Source organism: Hippoglossus hippoglossus, chromosome 3, assembly GCF_009819705.1.
Source record: "Hippoglossus hippoglossus isolate fHipHip1 chromosome 3, fHipHip1.pri, whole genome shotgun sequence".
Taxonomy (NCBI): domain Eukaryota; kingdom Metazoa; phylum Chordata; class Actinopteri; order Pleuronectiformes; family Pleuronectidae; genus Hippoglossus; species Hippoglossus hippoglossus.
In genome coordinates, this window is record NC_047153.1 from 27,047,297 (window position 1) to 27,068,151 (window position 20,855).

Here is a 20,855-nt window from a genome sequence, read left to right on the forward strand (position 1 = left end):
ACTATGAAGAATTTATTCTCAATTGTAAATAACATTGACCCTGAAACCAAGTCTTAACACAACAAAAGCCTGTACCTGTGGGGACCTCATCTTTTATTGTCCCCACAGAAACACTGTCAACATGGGTTAGTACTTGTTCCTGTCCCCACCGTGCCGTAGAAACAAAACCACACACACATACAAGCTCTCTCTCTCTCTCTCTCTCTCTCTCTCTCTCTCTCTCTCCCCCCTCTCTCTCTCTGGTGGGAGGAGCTAACTCAGTGCTGCTGCTGGGACTTTGTCAGTTTCTCAAACGCAGCGGACGAGGCTCAGTGTGTCTGAGACTCGTATTGATTGACTGTCTCTTTAGAAGAACAAACAAATAACCGTATTATCAGAAGCGGGAGGAGGCGGAGCGGTAAGTGGAGTAAACACGCGTGAGTGTGTGTGTGAGTGAGTGAGTGCGTGAGTGCGTGTGTACACAGTGTGTGTACTGTACATGTGACATGCAGTAGTGCTTTGATGGAGGGAGCTTTATAAAACTTTGATAAACTCTCTCACACTGTACATCCACTAGTTTCTAATGGACCCTGCTGTTTGAAAAACAAAGTGTGTTGTCACTGATAGTTTCTCAGATGGATACCAGTAATGTTGCTGGTTTACCAGTGATGTTGCTGATATTCCAGTGATGTTGCTGGTTTACCAGTGATGTTGCTGGTTTACCGGTAATGTTGCTGCTATACCAGTGATGTTGCTGATATACCAGTGATGTTGCTGATATACCAGTGATGTTGCTGGTTTACCAGTAATGTTGCAGATATACCAGTGATGTTGATGGTTTACCAGTAATGTTGCTGATATACCAGTGATGTTGATGGTTTACCAGTGATGTTGTTGGTTTACCAGTGATGTTGCTGGTTTACCAGTAATGTTGCTGCTATACCAGTGATGTTGCTGGTGTACCAGTAATGTTGCTGATATACCAGTGATGTTGATGGTTTACCAGTAATGTTGCAGATATACCAGTAATCTTACCTGTTTACCAGTAATGTTGCAGATATACCAGTAATGTTGCTGATATACCAGTGATGTTGATGGTTTACCAGTGATGTTGATGGTTTACCAGTGATGTTGCAGTTGAAGTTGTCTCCCAAAAGCTAATATATAGCACAGTCCCACTGGATACCCTGACAGGACTGTTATAGTACTTTTACACTGACTCTGTTGGAGGGAAAAACCTGAAATGCATTAGGATAACAGCAGTCTTTAAAAATAATAAAACAGATACAGTGGTGCTGCACATATGTGGATTTAAAATATGTTGTTCTTTAATGTGCCAACCAGTGTCTCCTCCAGGACCTAACTGAGTGAGAAACCACTATCTGAAGCAGAATGAAAGAGCAACTAATACTAAAGTCTGTTCTCTGTATTTTCTCTGTATCCACTTCTATGGAGTGTCATGCTTAACAGTGAGTAATGCTAGACGCCGAGAGACAAACACAAAGTAGAGACAAAACGTGAATTGCAAACAGAAATCTAAACATTAGTGCAACATTTGCAGCAGGGGGCGCTGAGCAGTTGAGTCTTGCAGGGACGTTTTAATGTTTTTTCAATATGTTCAAAAGACATAATAATCACTATTACTATTTATGTGTTACAAAACTATTTTGATCATTATTAGTTTAGAAAACATATGATAACAAGTAACTGTATCTGCTCATAATATGTTTAATTTAACTACATAACAGACAGTGTTTGTGTGATATGAATCAGTTTTTTAGACGATATGATCAGCTACCTGATGTTGGCCGGCCTATTTATTGGTCTAACTTTTTAAAATGGTGAACAATGATGAAACATGTCTGACTGGGGAAAAATATATATGTATTTTGAACACATTCACAGTAACAAATGAATTAAGGATGTTTTCTAAGTCTGTGTGTAAATCCTGCAATTTGCCAAAATAATGTTTTAGATTGTATGTGTTTGCTTTGCTTTACAATTGTTGGTCCATAAAGCAGACGCCTCATCTAAACAATTCACTAATATAAGTGATAGGCATGGGAGTGTTAACTTAACTGATGTGTGTGTGAGCAGAGGTTTTAATACACCCTGTCCTTCCAGACACATCGTTTTCTGCATGTTGTCCTCCAGGACATCATGCACAGGGGTATAGGCTCCCACTGAGGATCTCCCTCTGTCAGAGCCGTATTCAAAGTCAGTGTGACCAGAGTCTGATTTAATCTGGCAGTGACTGGGGGATTCTCAAAAAATCGATGTTTTGGAAGGCATTGTTTTATTTATTTAATACAGTTTTCTTCCTAGAACGATGTGCTTTTCTAACGGTAACAATTTTTAGTTAGAGTTACTTTGCTGTTGTATAAACGTCTGTCACAGTCACCCAGTCATCCCTAAATTCAAGTTTTACATAAATCACCTCCTATTGTTATGGAAGACATCATTGATAACAGGTTTTAAATGCTTTTTCTAATAGTCTCTTGAAACTGTGGCGACAGGAGGGGCACTCTGCAGTGAATCAGAATTTATAAAAGTGTTTGTCTTTGATGAACATATGTAATAGTAAAACCTGAGACTTGATGGTAATGTCTTAGGAAAAGAGCAGTTACTAAATGAGATATTATACAGGCTTGTAAGTCTAAACCACGCATCATTGTCATCCAGAGACCAACATTTTTGAATGTGTGCAGGCAGGTAAAATGAAAAGTGCTGGCTGAATAGACAGAGACTGTCCTGCTCTCTGTAGTTTAGGCATCTCTGATGCCCTGCTGCATTGTCCCTGCTCTTTGTTTTCATATTTCATTAGCCGAGCTAGCAGCATGTAGCGTCACCTTCAATTATCCTCCCTGTCAGTGCAGCGACAGTGGCTGTCTGCTGGCTTTAGTGATTATAGGCTTCAGGGGACAGGTAATCAGGTCATGGTTACACTGTCACCCTGTCAGACTGCTCAGACTCCTCAGACCAGGGAGCATATGGGACGGAAGAACTACACCATCTTCACTCAGGGTTTTCTTACCAATCTTAGATATACTGATATTGTTTGATGTGAAGTGCAGCACATTTCATAACAGTTTAGTGTAATGTGATGGTGTTTCTTTTGAATTGTGTTTAGTTCATTAATGATGTTAATGACACACTTTCTGTATGTGACAGTCAAATGATTTGGTTTGGTTACCGGTAACCGTCAGGCTGTGATGGGGAGTTTATTATTGTCAGTGTAAGCATGTTAACATTCTGACATCAGCATGTTGCTCAGAGCATTGCTGTAGTAGCCTCACTTAGCTGCTAGTGTTGCTTTGTGTCTGTTTTGTTATATTAACAGTGGATTACCATGAAACAATGATCCCACAAAGAATAATCTCCTGACTCTGCACTTCAAGCATTTTATTGTCCTTCAGCTCATTGTTTTTGTTTTCTGATCTGAACGTTACTGACTGGTTCAATCTTTCCACTCTAATCAATGTAGATCTCAGCTACCGTAAGCAGCTATCCATTATCATGGACTGGATATAAAGATGCCAGATTTGTCTTCACTTCCTCACACTATCCAGCAATGAAGCCAGAATATCCCAAATACGAACGCTGCCATCTTGCGCATTTTGAACCAGTCTGCAGTAGTAAATTGGGCCACCAGGTCCCGCTGATACATGCGCTCGACCAATGGTGCATCAGTCTCAGCTCAATCATGATGTTTCACCCTGTTTTTATAGCATCAAATAACTTAAGAGTTGAATTAATTCATTAATTAATTAAAACCAAACTTCATGGGGGGAAAAAGTGAACATCAAATCTACCTAAAATCACAGAAACCATCTATGTGAAAAAATTATTTGACGTGTACTTTGACTTTTTAAGTTTGGTCCATGTCCATCCACTAACATGGAGGAGGTGGGATTTATGACCTATACTGCTGTGCAGCCATCCACAAGGTGGCGTTCTAGATGCTTTGGCTTTGAAAGCACTTATGTTTGTAAACATTCTATGTCCACCACCAAACCACAGACAGTCAAAGTTATCTACTAGCTAGCTGCTGGCTTACACTCAAACTTGGAGTTGGTGGGGACTTACAGAAACACAACTTCAAATCAAAGTCGTTGCTCTATGTATCAATGGGCAACTGTCGACACATCCATCACATGAACTTGAAGGGTGATGATTTGTTGTGTTTACAGCTTCTTTCTGCTGCCCTCAAACAGCCCCAAATGAAATAATGTTGCTGGAGAATAGGCTTCATAAAATATTTAAGCTAAAGACATTTAAATGGCTCATTTTATGCTCCCTGTGCAAATATTCATTCAGGGTCCTGCTTTATGGTGCAGGCTCATCAAATTATCGGGATAACTTCGTTATCATTCAAGAGTAAAACCCATAAACTCTTGTGTTATGAAGTTTGAAAATGCATTGCACTTGAAATGTGGCCGAGTCACACACACTTGATCACATTAGGACTTTTTGTGGGAGGTGCTATAAAATCTCTAAGGTACATCACACACTATGTATTACAGTGAGAGCAGTTCAGTGCACAACCCTGTGCATTGTGGGTATACACACACACACACACACACACATACACATACACACACAATGTTCAGATTACTGTAAATCTGATTAAGATGTATCTTTATTGTTTATACATATAAAGGAACAAAAGTTCCATTAATAGATAGGTCAGCATACTCACAGACACAAAAGGATCCATCCCTGGGGTTAAAATAAGCAGGAAAATACTATGCTGCATACAGTATAATCTAAACCTTCAGCATGTGCATAACAAAGTAGAAGATATTTCAAATGTGCATTAATAGACATTTCAGTCCATCTGCCAAAACGAAACAGGACATTTTCCCAAAACTGGTCATCGTCCTCTGCAATGGTTGGCCAGATGTCTGATTTTGTTTCATGAGAATTTAAAACTTCACTCTGTCCTAATGTAATGTAGCTGGAAACATTCCCAAGATCATTTTCCATTTAATCAAATGCACTTGGTCTTCGAGCTGGAGAAATATGGCTCCATGTTTTTCAGTGTTGGTGAGTGTGTTAGTCTTTGTTTTATGGCATTGTGGTTATTGATAGGGTTGAGATTAGCAAACTACTCAAGTGATAGGTGAGAATAATCACACTTGATGTCATGGTGACAGAGGTTTAGTTTTATTTATATCACACATATAAACTAAAAAGATTTGTTTTAACTCAGACATCATGTAGAATAAAAGGGAAAAGATATTTCAACTGACCTCGGAAACTAGACAACAACTGAACCTGGACAATAAAGGAAAGTTCGGCTTTGGTAACGCTGCCCTCGGGATAGAGACTGCAACTTGGATGTAGTGACATCACATAAGGGTATGAGCCATTTATCTGAAGGGGATACGTTGAGGACGAGTCTTTAACCACTTGCCCACCCTGTCATCTATAGGTTGGTTTGTGTGGCTGTGCGGAGCCCACGTGTTCCCCCGTGGTATTTCCCCTCCCTCCTAGTGTCCCTAATGATAGAATATGTGGTAAACAGAAATAGCAACACTTGTGAAGCACAGGCTTCTCTTTTTGCACCACACGCTGAAGACATAGAGGCTGCACTGTGTGTGTGTATGTTTTATTGGGAGCCTATTTGTCCTCTGTGACTGAAGGACTGACTTCGTTTTTTTCTAGTCAATTACACGGCCTGCTGTAGAGGGCCCAGGCCGACGCAGGCTGCCACTGTGTGGACTAATGCGTTTCTCATCCACCTTTATTAGCTGTGGCGATGCCTGGCTAAACCAATCACATGCTGTGTCACAAAGAGCAGAGAAGACGAGAGGTTTAGCTGACTCTTCCTGCTGCTGTGGCTTGTTACCAGTCTGTGCTGATGCCAACATCCAGACTGATGTGATTATGGAGCAGCACAGACTCATTTTAGTTCTGTCTGCTGCACTTCATGTAAAGTTTTTATGACACACGTGGAATATGGCTCCTCTTTGTAATTACGTAGGACTCACTTTATATCTGTTTTAGAGAAATGTACTCTGATGATTTCATCACATCATTAGTTACAGATGGACTTCATACAAACACTTGTCGTGGTGATGTGTGATGACTCATGTGTTGAGAGGAGCAGTCAGTTCTCAGTGTGAGAAGTGCACTGAAGAGGTGATTACTGCTCTCCTTAAATCTCCAGAGTAAAAAACATCCTTTCCCAATCCCAGCAGAAACCGTATGTCTTCTTCAGTTGCCGATTCGACTTCCACTCACCTAGCATTTCACTGAATATTCTCTAAAATACTCGGGGCCCATAATTCATCACTGGCTTTCTTGATTCAAATTACTCGGGGACAGTTTTGAGGGGTGAATTAAAGAATATACATTTATATGGAACTAAGATTGGAACTCCTCTCCTCTCCTCTCCTCTCCTCTCCTCTCCTCTCCACTCCTCTCCACTCCTCTCCACTCCTCTCCACTCCACTCCTCTCCTCTCCTCTCCTCTCCTCTCCTCTCCACTCCTCTCCTCTCCTCTCCACTCCTCTCCACTCCTCTCCACTCCACTCCTCCCCTGCAGTAATCAGGCCATAGCTTGTCCGTCCAAACCAGCCAAACCTCTGGCTGCCTGCTGTCCAGCCACTGGGCCACACACCCGCACGTTTACATCTAAAAATGCCCTGAAATTACACTCAATAAATACAAGAATCAAATAAAACAATTTCCAAATATTAGCCTTACTGCTCTCCTGCATTCACATAAAACTGCCTTTGTTTCTCCCAGTAAATGGGTTTCCCTCCACCCTGCCAACTTAAACGCCAATATTGGGTCAATGGCAGCGTGGCTCTGTTTAATTAAACTCAGTGTTGATTTGTAGAGACAGAGTCCAGACCAGAGAGTGGTTTGGGTCTGCTCAGCCTCCTGACACGGTCCTAAATGGTGCCAACACTTCATTAATGCCGACTGTACATGGAGACACTCGCTCCACACTAAGCAAGTCGGTCATATTGGATCTGGATTATGTTTGACTGAGTGGCTGACTGACTGTGAGCTTATAATTCATTACCTCCACCAAGGAGGTTATGTTTTCACTCCTGTCTGTTTGTCTGTTTGTTTGTTTGTTTGTTCGTAAGCAAGATTACACAAACACAACTGACCAGATTTCCACAAAACTTGGCTTGGGGGATGTAGTACGGGTCAGGGACGAAGTCATTACATTTTGGTGTGGATCCAGGGAATTGCTATTGCTTTCTCTAACATTTTGGGATAGGGCATTTTCTGATGTTTTCCTACTGACAAATTCATGGGTCTTGATGGAAAAAAATAAATAATCAAGTTTAGAGAACTGAAATCTATGAGTGTGTGAAAATTTGGTGCAGCTTGATTCATTTTAAGGAGACTGTGAAGCCTTGTGCCATTCTAGTTATGAAAATGTCTCCCTCCCATCTACCACAAGTCCTGAGATATAACAGCTAAATGGTAGAACTGACATACTTCAATGACAGTATAAAATAAAAGAAAGAAAAGAAGGAGGTTACATTCTGTAGCGTCGCTGCCTTTTGCTTTGACAATAGGATGATTTTTGTACAGCTTCACATACCTCAAGTTTTATCTTTCATAACATGATATGTACATGATATCTTGTTTGCACACTAGCCTGGCTGTTCAGTCTGATGTGAAGTGCTCAGCAGAAGCACCAGTGTGATCTCACTCGTCTTTCAGCAAATATACACTCTAATCCCAGGTGGCTCAGAGACTGTTCGGGCGATCTCAGCTGTAATATCTTCCCTCATGCCAGCAAATCAATGAAAGAGAAATAACTGCACACAGTTGACATTAGCTCCATCTTTCCTCCCCCAGAAGAGTCTGGAGCCAGGATGGACGAGCTACCAGCTGCTAGATAATATTAACCAAGTCTGATACCACACAAACATTTCGACAAAGTTATGTTTTAATAAAAAAAAAAAGCTTTGTCATCATTTGCTGCATTTTACAAACTCTGACAATGACATCTTTATGACATTACTGATCCTTTAAGTGATACTGAAACTGCTTTAGCCTTGAACAGCGGTTGTTAAAAAGGTTCCCTTCTTCACAAAGAAAGACATGGAACAAAGTAAATACTCCAGCTGCAGCACCCTGTCAGTTCGATGTGTGTGTGATGGATCAGCTTTCATTTCAGTCCTCATGCCTGACCTTAGAGGAGTGGGCCATGGTTTGTGCATTGGAAACTCTCACTTCTTACCTCTATTGACTAGGATATATGGCTGTCTTCAGTGTCAAACACAACAAATTCATTTCATTTTGCCCTATATAAACACATTTGTATATATTATATAGACATATATGTGAATTTCTATACCTTTAGTGCGACACATACTTCATGGTCCTCTTGTCTGAAGTGCCACTTACAAGGCTTCATTACCGCAGTATCCAGTATATATATATATATATATATATATATATATATATATATATATATATATATATATATGTGTGTATATATATATACCCCACCGACGATACGGGATGAATGCATATAGAAGGGCTTGTATAATAGCTCCAACTGAACTCTACTTGTCCTGTACATACACTCACTTGAAAAGGAGTCGACTGTTTACTCAGTAATCTCACAGAGGGAGATGGTAGTGTTGGAAAGTGTGTATATGTGTGTGTAAGGGGGAGTCAGGGGTGGGGGTAGCAGATTGCCTGGAGGACCCTCAGGATAGAGGTTTCAGATCTACTTACCATCTCTTCACAACATTAAAAGGAAGATATTACTTTGCTGAAAGCACAGAATTTCAATGAGAGCAGGAACAAACAAAAATGTTAAGGAATTCATTATAATATCATTTAGTGGATCAAAAGATTGGGCTGCGGCGAGAGAGAGACTGCTCAGTGGAGTTATGTGGCTCTGCAAACTCATCTGCAACGAGCTCAGAGCAGGAGTGTAGAAAAGATTGGTTGTGCAGATCTACTTCATATATTGTGTATTGTCAATGTCTGCTGCCTTGTCACTTAAACATCTCCAGTGACAAAGAGCTACAGGAAACAGCAAACAGCATAGGGTGGTTGACAATACTGTCCTAACACTGCTTCTTGGCCTTAGTCAGCAGGATTTTTGTGGACTTCTCGAGGGCTTTTATTATGCATTTGATGGGAGTAAAGCCGCTCAGGGTGAATGTTTATCAGCACCTCGTCCTCTGAACATTGTCCTTTCTGGTGGGTAGAAATCACATGGCCTGAATCAATGGTCACCTGAGCTCTTCCAAATAATTCTCCATAGGAGCCTCACAGGGATCTGTTATCCCTCCCGTACTTTTCACCTTGTACATGGACGACTGCAGAAACCAGGACAGTGGATGCATCAAATACTTCGACAACACAGGTGTTATGGATGGCACAGAGTCTGGACTGTCTTGGCCTCAGAGTTTCAAATAGTCCAGCACACAACACGCTGTCTAAATGACCAGTTTTCAAAAGCAGGCAGGCTTCACCCTGGTCTGGTCTTTACCAACTATAGAGAGACATATTTATCTGACTGGTTTCTGAGTTTCATGCCCATACAAGCTGTAAAAGTGATCCAACTGTGAGTCACAATATTGTCTATGGGAGATATGAATGGGACTTTTACTTCCAGAACCAGGGGCACCAGAAATGGATCTTTTATCTTTTTAGTTTAAAGCCTTGAAGCTTGGATTAAGTTTAACTTTAATGATAATAATAATAATGTTATTGTTACAAAGAAGAGTTGTCACATGTATTTCTATCTGTGAAGAAATGGGTGGAGGGTTGGTAATGTAGACGTTCGTGACTTGGTCAGGAATAACAACTGAACACTGGTGGCTAGATGCTAAATAGGCTTGAAACAGTGTTCACATGTGAGTGCATTTGAGGGTCCTGGACATGAAGTGGTTTGGGAGCAGCTGCAGTTGGAATTTCTTTTATTTACCCACAGAGCTGGGGCTGCGCGCTGCATGACTACAGTCTGGAAACAAGACATATAACCGAGACATTGTCATTTCACCTCAGTCCATGACCACTGCAACCCACTGCTTCAGCTTCGCAGGAAAACAAAACAAAAGTATTGTGTCAGTATTGAAAGTTCAGTTAAACCCCGAATATTGTCTTTATGAAAAGAACAGAGTGTGACGCATATTTTACAGCGCAGCTTGTTTTTCAATCTGTGTTGCAGGCATGACATCAGTGTCTCTGTGTTGAGACAGGAAAATCTTATCCCGCTGTCATAAAAGCAACACAATAATGAAATGACATCACAGCGGGCCAGTAATTAAATGAACAGACATGCTGTCTTGGAGTTTTTTACTAGGCTGGGAGATTGTGAGTAACATTGCAGCATGCTGGAGAGTAGGGTGTTGATGAATGAAGCTACAGGCTTGTTGTGTGTGACATTTACAGACATAAAATCATGTTTTCTGTAACAACAGGTTTATTATTGTGGTCTACATAAATGTATGAACACACTCTCACATGGTTTGTTTTTAACACTGATTTCTCTCTTATACTGACTCATATTTAACACAGTAACACAGGATCTCAGTTTGCTAACTGAGGGTGGTGTGGCAGATGACAGTTCAAAGCCATCTAATCTGCCTGGCCCTCAGCCTGACATTAAATGGCCGGGCTGCTGGTGGAGGGACATGACTTCAATTATTACATTTCAGTCAAAAATTAGCTCAGTGACCTGCACAGCAGCAGAGGCCAGTGTCGATACTCATGCTGCATGATACCAGGGGCTAGTCTGTCTGACAGTGGGTGAATTAATCACAGTCCATGCTCCTGCTGTGCCTGACAGCAGACAACAGCAGCACTTGGTTTCCTTGCTGTTAACAACATGTTTCTGTCTCAATCAGCCGCAGAAAAGCTTGAAATCAGGAACTGTTTCGTCATTGTGTTGATTTACAAGGAAACTAATTTGCAGCTGTTTCTGAGGTTTGTGACGTGCTGTTGTAACTTCTGCTCATTCAAAGGTTGCTCATTGTGCCAGAGCGTCATTAGCATGAGAAAATGCTAATTTCATCGCTCTTGCTTTAAAGTTGCTGCAACTCCATTATGTTTTTACATAAATTGTCATTCGCTCTCGTTACATCAAAGAAAACTAATTTTCACAACCGGGCATGTGGGGAGGGTCGTACAGTAAACAGGGACGTGTTAAACACTTCAGCCAGTAAACAAGCCTGAGATCCCACCAGCTCCCTCAGGGAGCAGGTCCACCACATATCCTGCCTGTTTACCATGAATAAGTTCCCCCAAGAACGTCTTATAAAAACTCCATTTATGAGAACTTCAAAGAATGGCCAGGCTTGCCGGGGGGAGGAGGAATCTTCTATCAGTCCGCCTCGTTATGCTGGGAGCAATCTCTCCCTGCTGATGGCTACAATGCAAATAAGCTGCCAGAGGAAGAAGGATGAGATTGAGCAAAACGGCAAGGAGAGGAGAGCAAGGAGATGAGAAAGCTACTGGGAAGGTAAAGATATGAAAAAAGAACATAATCTGTGTCATCAGTCCTTAACACTATTGCAAACAACCATGAAAGAGAAACACTTTAATCTTCCAGCAAATGGCGGTGAATCTCACCATGGCTGTTTCCACACTGATAACCGAGATCAGCTCCGTGATCTACTGAACCAAAAGGATGTTCACTCTTGCACATGTCAGAGACAGTGGTTTCTTTATTCCTCCAGTAGCAGAATATTGTGGTTATCTAGTGGTGCATGCTGGGTCCCATCAGCTTGAAGCCTCATTGATTCTCTGTTGGAGTGACTGGAGCAGAGGTCGCAGTGGGGTCAGTGCAATTAGCGATGAACCCCTGGTCTTTAATGAGGAGGGGGGATGAAAGGGTTGCCAATTACTCTGAGCTGTTTTTCACTAAAAACAACCTGGTGCTGTTAAGACCCAGCATGATTAACCTTCACCAACTCTTAATTTTGTTTATTCTTTATATGTGGAAATGTTAAAAGGGAAGTTGTTAATTAGAGCTCACAATAAAACTGTTATCAGGACTGCTAGCTTCACCTCCTTTGTTAACCAGTTCTTGGTTTATTGGGGTCAACAGACCAGTATTAGAGGGGCCTTGGCATTATAGATGAAATGCATGAAAGAGTTTACAAACCATTATTATTAATAGAATGATTGCTCCAGTGTTTACAAGGTTAAAAGTAACACTGACAATTAGTTAAAGTTGAAAAACCCTCAGCATGTGTATAAGCATTGAAAAGCTAATTAGGAGCAATTCAAGTCCATAGGAAGCTTCAGTCACAGTGTCTTTATTCCTATATATAAAACTTCTAAGACTCTTGTTTGAACTAATAAAGTTGCTCCAGCAGTTTGCTCTTTATCTCATGAAAGGTGAGGACAAACTGGTTCTGAGTTGCTTAAGTGTTCGCATTATCTCTGTCATCTCTGTTGCTACTTGGTTGGTTTGGTTTAAATTAATATTTTGCCAATGTTAGAAAAATCACTTATTTTCCTTTTTGCTAATTCAATCAAAAGCTTGATACCAGTCTGTGTCATGTACAGTAAATATGACGGTAACCAGCAGCTTAATAGCTTAGCTTACAACAAACTTGAAGTTGAGAGCAGCATGCCTGGCTCTTTACAAAGGGAACAAAGGCAACATATGAGCCAACATTTTGTTTTTACAATGGACAAAACCAGACTGGCTATTTGGCTAGCTATTGCTAAACTATTGTTTGAAAAGCTTCAGAAGTTTCAATTTAATTGAAGCCAAATCTTCAAAATGTAGGTGACTGTGGACAGATTGAGTTCTACAACCAACCAACCAACTTATCGACTAACCAACCAAACAACCAACAACAACCAATCAACATCAACCAACTGACCAACTGTCAGACTGATCAACCAAACAAACAACCAACCAACCAATTGTGCATAATTATGGGGCCCTTGTGGTGACATTTGGGGAAAAAATATATTAGGTGACCACGACACAATAACCCATGGGAACGAGATAAATACCTCGGGGCCACAAGTTATGATCGGTTCCTTACTAACCAGACCTGTAGAGCTGAACTGAAGAATCCTCATGGTTGAGAGATAAAACCTTTCACTTAATCACATGATGTAGCCTCTACAATGGGCTTTAGTTCGACACACACTGTCTGCACTGACTCTGAGGACACTGTGGTGGAGACATTTGCAATTAGACTAGAAAAACATATGGACCCATTTCCGTGCACCATGGCGCGTAGCGTGTCTGAGGGATTTTGGTATCGTGGTGACAGGATGGGCATGGAGCATCTGGAAACAAGGAGAGATTGAGATGTACTGGGTGTGTTAGTGGTGGGGATCGACTTAACCAACCAGACATTGTTTTAAATTTCCCTTATCCTTCGTTTATCTCCTTTAAGGAGAGTGCGCACCGTGCAATAGTGTAGTGTAATTTTGGTGAGGGCTGACTGCTCGAGTCTCAGAGAGAGAGAGGGGAGGGAGAGAGGTGAGCTGTCACAACAAGGTAAATATGTAAACTATCTCTCCCCCATTCCAAATAAATATTAAATTTCAAAGGATAAACCTACTTAAAGGGAAAGATAAAAGAATAAAATAATTTCTGGTTATCCTGCCGCTAACACACCTAATACATCTCTATGTCCCCCCGTTTTCAGATGCGCCAGGTGCATCCTGTCTCCACAATGCCAAAATCCCTCAGACATGCTCCCTGCACACACAGAACCTCTGATTAACCGCGTGTCCGTGGGTATAACTGTAATTGATGAATCACTACAACTAACCAACCAACCAACCAACCAACCAACCAACCAACCACAACCAACCACAACCAACCAACCAAACAACCAACCGCAACCAACCAACCAACCAAACAACCACAACCAAACATCCACAACCAACCAACCAACCAACCAAGCAACCAGAACCAACCAACCAAACAACCCCAACCAAACATCCACAACCAACCAACTCAACAACCACAACCAACCACCCAACCAACCAACCAACCAACCAACCAACCAACCAACCAACCACAACCAAACAACCAACCACAACCAAACAACCCCAACCAACCAACCAAACAACCACAACTAAACACCCACAACCAACCAACCAAACCACCACAACCAACCAACCAAACAACCCCAATCAACCAACCAAACAACCACAACCAAACATCCACAACCAACCAACCAACCAACCAACCAAACATCCATAACCAACCAACTCAACAACCACAACCAACCAACCAACCAACCAACCAACCAACCAACCAACCAACCAACCAACCAACCAACCACAACCAAACAACCAACCACAACCAACCAACCAACCAACCAAACAACCCCAACCAACCAACCAAACAACCCCAACCAACCAACCAAACAACCACAACTAAACATCCACAACCAACCAACCAAACCACCACAACCAACCAACCAAACAACCCCAATCAACCAACCAAACAACCACAACCAAACATCCACAACCAACCAACCAACCAACCAAACAACCAGAACCAACCAACCAAACAACCCCAACCAAACATCCACAACCAACCAACTCACCAACCAACCAACCAACCAACTTAACTGGTTTGTTGTGTCAGTCAAACATTATGTCTGATCCTCTGACTTCTTCTCTCCTGGCTGCTTAATGATGAGGTGTAAGAACCAATGCTTATTGTGCTTTTGTGGTCAGTGTTAATTAGTTTGGATACAGTAAGAAAATGAATGCTCAGCGGAAAGAGAGAATGTTAATGGTGGTGTGTGTGTGTGTGTGTGTGTGTGTGTGTGTGTGTGTGTGTGTGTGTGTGTGTGTGTGTGTGTGTGTGTGTGTGTGTGTGTGTGTGTGTGTGTGTGTGTGTGTGGTGGGAGGGTTATGTTTTCCACTCATGCTCCCTCTTTGACTGTCAGACAGGTCACGGAACAGGATGTACAGTAGCTGTCTGAGCTAACAGGAAGTGGAGGAGTGTTAGTCTGTGTTTTAGCTGCAGTGTCCAGTCCTGCTGTCCCCACTCTTTCCTTACTGTTAGTGACAGAGCTGAGATTCTGAGAACTACATTGGTTGATAACTGTGGGTGTTTTTGAACGACAGGAATGTTTTTAGTTGAGGAGAAGACAGATGTTTTAACTTTCATCCACTCCTAGAATGATGAACTTCATGCATTTCAACACCCTGCTATGACTCAAAGTCACACATTCTACAAGTCACACTTTCTGAAGAGCACAGTCATAGGTCATGTTCTGTTGCCACAGAGCATTCGTAGAGTAGTGCCTTCCTCAGATGACAATCAATGAGGGTTGTATAATGATCATATCAAAGATCCTTGAGTTTCTGCTCATCGTCAAGCAGCCTCACATTGATGTCAAGTGGGGTTTTGTTGCTTTCAGAAAAAAACAGGATTGATGTTCCTTTTGTTTCCAGGCTTTGTGCTAATCTAACCATCTACTGGCTCCAGCTTCATATTTAACCATGAGTGTAAATATAAGAATACATTTTTTCATGTACGCAAATGATACCTTAAAATAAATAGTGTAAAATAGTCAAATACAAGCATATTTACAGCTCGTGCGTAGTAGGAATCAGAAATATTTTTTCAGCAGGCAGAGCAAAAACACATTTTTTCCTGCTCATCATGCAGTCATGTCCATTCAGTACACTTTATGTGTAGAAAATGTCTGAGGAAGACTCCCTCGGCTCCATTTAACAACAATCAGTGACATTGTGCTATTGTATAGGAACAACACATATAAAACCTTGTGCTATCCAACCTCGGAAAAGTGTGTTTCATACCCTCACAAAGAATGGTCACGCTTCCAATGATCCACAGGAATTGGATTTCATGGGTGAGATAAAGAGGAGTGCATTTGGCTGTGAGGTTCGCTCGGGGGCTTAGCACTCCTTGTTAAGGATACATCCAGAGGCAGGGTGTATTTTCAAGTTAAAGAGATGCGGTGAGAAGGTCAGAGTGAGTAGAGATTAGAAAACTGCAGATCTGTTTCTTTAATGTTTCATATTTTTTCAGCCTTTGGAAATAATTAAATAAACAAGGAAATCAAGCGTGAAAATACCAAATATTCAGAAAATCAATAATAATCATTAAAATGTTTTATTCTGTATGGCATGATACCAACACTTAATCACTTACTGGATAGAAAATCTTTGAGGAATCATACAGATTGTGATTATGTTGTTTTCCAGTCCAGTGTGAATATTTATAGTCAAAAGTTAATTCCAAAGTGCTATATATGCATATTTTATGAATAATGTAAAGACACTGGAGCATTGCCCGAAGTATTCAAATATATAAAGAGAATCAAGAGGATTCTGTAAACACATAATTCATTCAGCAAAGGACAGAAGCAACTGTCATGCATACCTTAAATTACCATATCATGTTTTTAAATGCTGCTACTGTTTGTATCAGATTAAGCGTAATTTTTTTTTGGTGGTGTAATGAAATGCTAATAAATGGCTCAACCTTGTCTGTGTGAGTGCCGGGTGCAGCAGCCTGTTGGCTCGGCGCTCTGTGCTGTATTGATTTTCACGCCAGCCAGATAGAGTTTCTGCCATAGTAACATATTACATCTGCACTGATCTGGACAACTTGTCTGAGGATGTAAAACAGGCGCCAGTGTTGCTGTTCACACTTTTTTAGTCACAGACACATTTGACACACATGCAGAGGGTTACCTATAAACACATGGTTAAAACGTATGTTATTTGTGTTGTATGTTCTATTTCTGACTAACTTTACAATATTAATGCAGGCAGAGGCCATAATTAGTGAATCTTACAGTGATCAACAATTAAAGAAGCCTGTCTCCCTAAAAATGATCATATACAAATTTGTTGACACCTATAACATTTTAATTGCTTTCTTTTAATTGACATTAAAGGCTCAGTGTGTAAGATATAGGTGAAAGGGATCTATTGGCAGAAATCCTAGTGATGTTTCTACTTGATGTTTTTACTACTCAAAATTGTACAAATTATATTTTATAGGAGCCCAAACTGGACAAACTACATACCTTTTGAGTTTTTATGACAACTGAAGGTTACCACAGGGTTACTTTCATGTTTGGAAGGGGAGGATGAGGTGAGGGGTATTCAGCCGCAACTTGCAACGTCACCACTAGATGTCACTATATTCTCCACACTGAACCTTTAAGAATTATGTTGCTGATGGACAAATCTGCAAAGCCACAAAATGTTCACTGACAACATATTTAACTCTGTTGCCGTGCCATATCTGACTGTAGAAACTAATAATAAAAAGGCTTTTAATGGGTTTGTTTTAGAGCCTCTCAGCAAAGCCCAGGAAACAATTTGGGGTCTTTGGGTTTCACTTACCATCACCAGAGGGTTTGTGTTGCCAAAAACTGACCTCATCACACTCAGGACTGAAACTATATGAACCCCTGTCTCTGGTGTCCCTGTGCGATCCCAGAGTTCACCCTGATCACCTCTCTATAGCACACACGCAGAACATTGCTTGGAAACATGATCTACACAGCAACGCTTCCTCACAAATGTATTCAGTGAAAGAAATCTGTAAAATACAGTAGAATAGGGTTGATGAAGAATATGAATTTCTTTCTTAGTAACAATGTGATTGTTGGGTTTAATTTTATTTGATTTTAGGAACTATTTTTTATTTCATTAATGACTGGATGTTTTTGTAAATCATTTGAAACTATTTTAATGTAGAAAAAGAAAAATCTGGGTTCTTTGTGACACACAAGTTAATATTTATATCAGAGTATTTCACTTAAATTACTTCATGAATTATACAACACCACATGTCTTTTAGCAGATCAATGCATTATTATTATAACACAATATTTGAACTATTACACAGCTGTATGTTACAGATGTTAAAGATGTTATCTCCTGCTTTTCCAGGCTCTCCTAACTAGACCAGAGAACTGACGAGTGACTTTTAGCGTCTTCAACCTTTCAACTGATTCAGACGCAGCATTAATCAATAAATCGAACGCAGCCTTCCTGTAAGAGCACATAGTGAAAGAAAAGTATTTTCTCCTGGAAATGACAACTCAGAAGAGGAGGTGGAAATGATTGTTGTTCCCTTTTCAAAATATATGTCTTGCCATCAAATCATCCAGATTGGAATACCGATAAATCCTTGTGACCTTTAAATCCCAAATATGCAAGGAGTCTTTGTTACAGTGCAAACGCAGAACTGACTTGGCAGGGTCAGCTTGGATCTGAGCTGGTGGTGAACTGGAAGGTTTAGACAATGCGTGCGGCATCTTGCAAAGCAATCGCCATTACGTACAGCTCAGCTTTAAAACGTTCAAGGATGATAAAATAAAAACATGAAATATGAGATAGTAGTGTTTTTCCAATGGAAAGCACAGAAACAATCACTTTAATGGCACATGACCAGAGTGGGATGAGGAAGTCTTCGGGAAATAGCAACTAGGCTTTAAATGCATTTCGAAAAAACATTTTCCATTTGATTTTATTTATTCTTCATTTATCTGCTGTATGGAGCATTTAGGTGCATTATCTTCCATCAAATGTAGTGGTATTTTAATCAGCAAAAAGTCACCGATAGGTTTCTTCTGCATGGTGCATGACAAATGAATTTGTCCCATCTCCCAACCCAGTGAACTGGGTGTGCAGTGAGGGTTTTGGTGGCTCAGCTCTGGGCTCCACATGCTGCAGTAATCTAGGGAGGGTTAGGATAAAGCCTGGCTTCGCCCCACTCTCTGCCTCCTCCCAGATCAGATGAGATTAGGCAAGAGCTAAGGAGCTCTGGGGTAAGGCAGGGCTGAGAGACACTGAGGCGGAGGAGGGACACAGCGAGGCAGGTGGGCTCCCCTGCAAGAGGAGAAAGCTGGAGAGAGGAGGCGAGTTCACTCTCAAGACTTCAGGATCAAACATGCTGGTGCACATGACAGAGTATTGCTGTGGAGCAAGATAGACAAGGTGCACCTTCAAGGAGATGCACTAGATTGATGACTGAATTTTGGATTCCAGAGAAGACTGGGTTTGTTCGATTGTGGTTGGGAATCTGGTGAGTTATCATGTCCTTGTTGCTGGGTGGTCAGTTTACCTTGGGGTGCTTTATACCCTGGTGACACTCCCTCCAAGGACTGTGGAAATAGCAGTGAGATAGACTGAAGTGCATGGCAATTTACCACATCAGCTGCAACCAGGTTTGGCAGATTATCTGTAACACTGGTGCTCAGCCATTTGAAAATATGAGAAGATGAATGTTTTTTTTTTTGCTGAATTGATTTTCTTGGTATTATCTTCAGTCTTTTAAAGAACCTGGGTTTGGCAATGCAGATGCAATGAATCTATGAGCCCTTGTTAAGTGATGCTCTTGTGAAGATGCACTATTGAAAAGCTTTGGCTGAATATACTTGCTTGTGTCATTGTTGGTGCTGTGAAGACTCAATGACACTGGGATTAAATTGACTCTGTCTCTGCCTTTCTCTTTTTCAGCAAGCCATGCCAAGCTGTTCCTGGAGTGACAGAGCTGACAGAGAGACTATATGTTGACGAGTGTCTGTTGAACCCTTCACTACCTGGAGCTTACTGATATTCTGCTTCAGCTTTTACCGGGAGGTGTTTGGAAAATGGGGAGGAGGAAGATCCAGATCACACGGATCGTGGATGAGAGGAACCGACAGGTCAGTGTCCCTTTCTTATTATTCTGTCTTCTATATTATGATCATTTAAGTTCCTTTCTCCTGACACTACTCTGTTAAACATCTCGTCAGGCTTCTGTATCACAACATGCATCATACAAACATGAAAAACAACACCTTGCTGCAGAATGTTTCAGTCGTTATATATATATTTTTTTATGATATCTGACAAGCAGATTTAAAGTGCATATTGTAGTTTCGAACTGGAACACAAAATATTGTACAGATGTGCAAGTATTGAAAGTTTTAAGGAACACTTTGTGAAAGGTATCCCTCAAGGAACCATGTGCGTACCCCCTGTAGTTTCAATCTAAAGAACTCGTGTGAGCTGCTTTACTTTTCAGAGAGCAGTGGTCACAGCTGGTGGCGAGGGCAGTAATTTGGGGTTAGCTTGGTCCGAGCGGCACCCTGTCATTAGCAGGGTGGGTCAGCGTTAGGGACACACAGTGGCCTTCTCTCCTCACAGTCTCCTTGCTCCACCACACTGCTGCCCACTGGAATCCCTCTCTGTCTGTCTCCTCTATATATATCACCTCCAACAGCACAACAAATACCAGCCTGTCTGGAGGGAAGGCGCAGGCTCTGGAAATAGGGATGTGGCTGGAAAATAAATATCTGGGATGATGTTTATATTTGATGTTTGGCTGTCTTGGTCAGACCATTTTTAGATAGACACTGCTTTAGCTGTGCACTATCACTGGAGCCTGCTGTAAATTTAGGTTCTCGCACACTATTTTGGGAAGTTGGTCTGTTCTTGTTTTTTATCTGTCAAGTGCATCAAGTGTTTTAGCTGTTTTTCCTCAAACCATCACACGAGTCACTATGCAGTGTATATGGTGCTGTAGTAGTCGATTCATCAGCTTTCAGCACACACATGTACAGAAAGAGGAACAAGGTGATTATCTCTTTTCTCTTTTCATAGAAATGTATTTTCAAGTCATGCTCAACTTTGTTTCAGAAAAAAACTGAAAAAAACTAACTTTCCTGCCAATAAACAGAGTTATAGAGAGAACTGTTCATTTCAACACTATCATCTCATCTAGTTACTGATGCAATGTTTTTTCAGTGAGCACTATCATTAACATACACCAAGGAGGTTATGTTTTGATCTGCGTTTGTTTGTTAGCAGGGTTGTAAAAATGACTGAACCGATTTCCATGAAATCTTGTGGAGGGGTGGGGCATTACCCAAGAGAGAGACCATTAAAATTTGATGAGGATCCAGATCATG

At 41.1% G+C, this 20,855-nt stretch overlaps 1 protein-coding gene across 3 annotated transcripts in view; it reads left to right on the top strand.

Annotated features, from left to right (window-relative positions):
• Positions 1-266: 266 nt before the first annotated feature.
• The window catches only part of LOC117753176 (myocyte-specific enhancer factor 2A-like), a 43,498-nt gene continuing 22,909 nt past the window's right edge, over positions 267-20,855 (top strand). For 2 of the 3 annotated variants that reach the window (XM_034571093.1, XM_034571110.1), the window contains exons 1-2: positions 267-397; positions 19,420-19,607. In XM_034571093.1, coding sequence (XP_034426984.1) covers positions 19,554-19,607 — 54 coding nt within the window. In that variant the 5' untranslated portion in view covers positions 267-397; positions 19,420-19,553. Of the gene's footprint in view, positions 398-18,780; positions 18,986-19,419; positions 19,608-20,855 lie in introns of those variants that run through there. The other variant, XM_034571102.1, reaches the window with a different exon arrangement.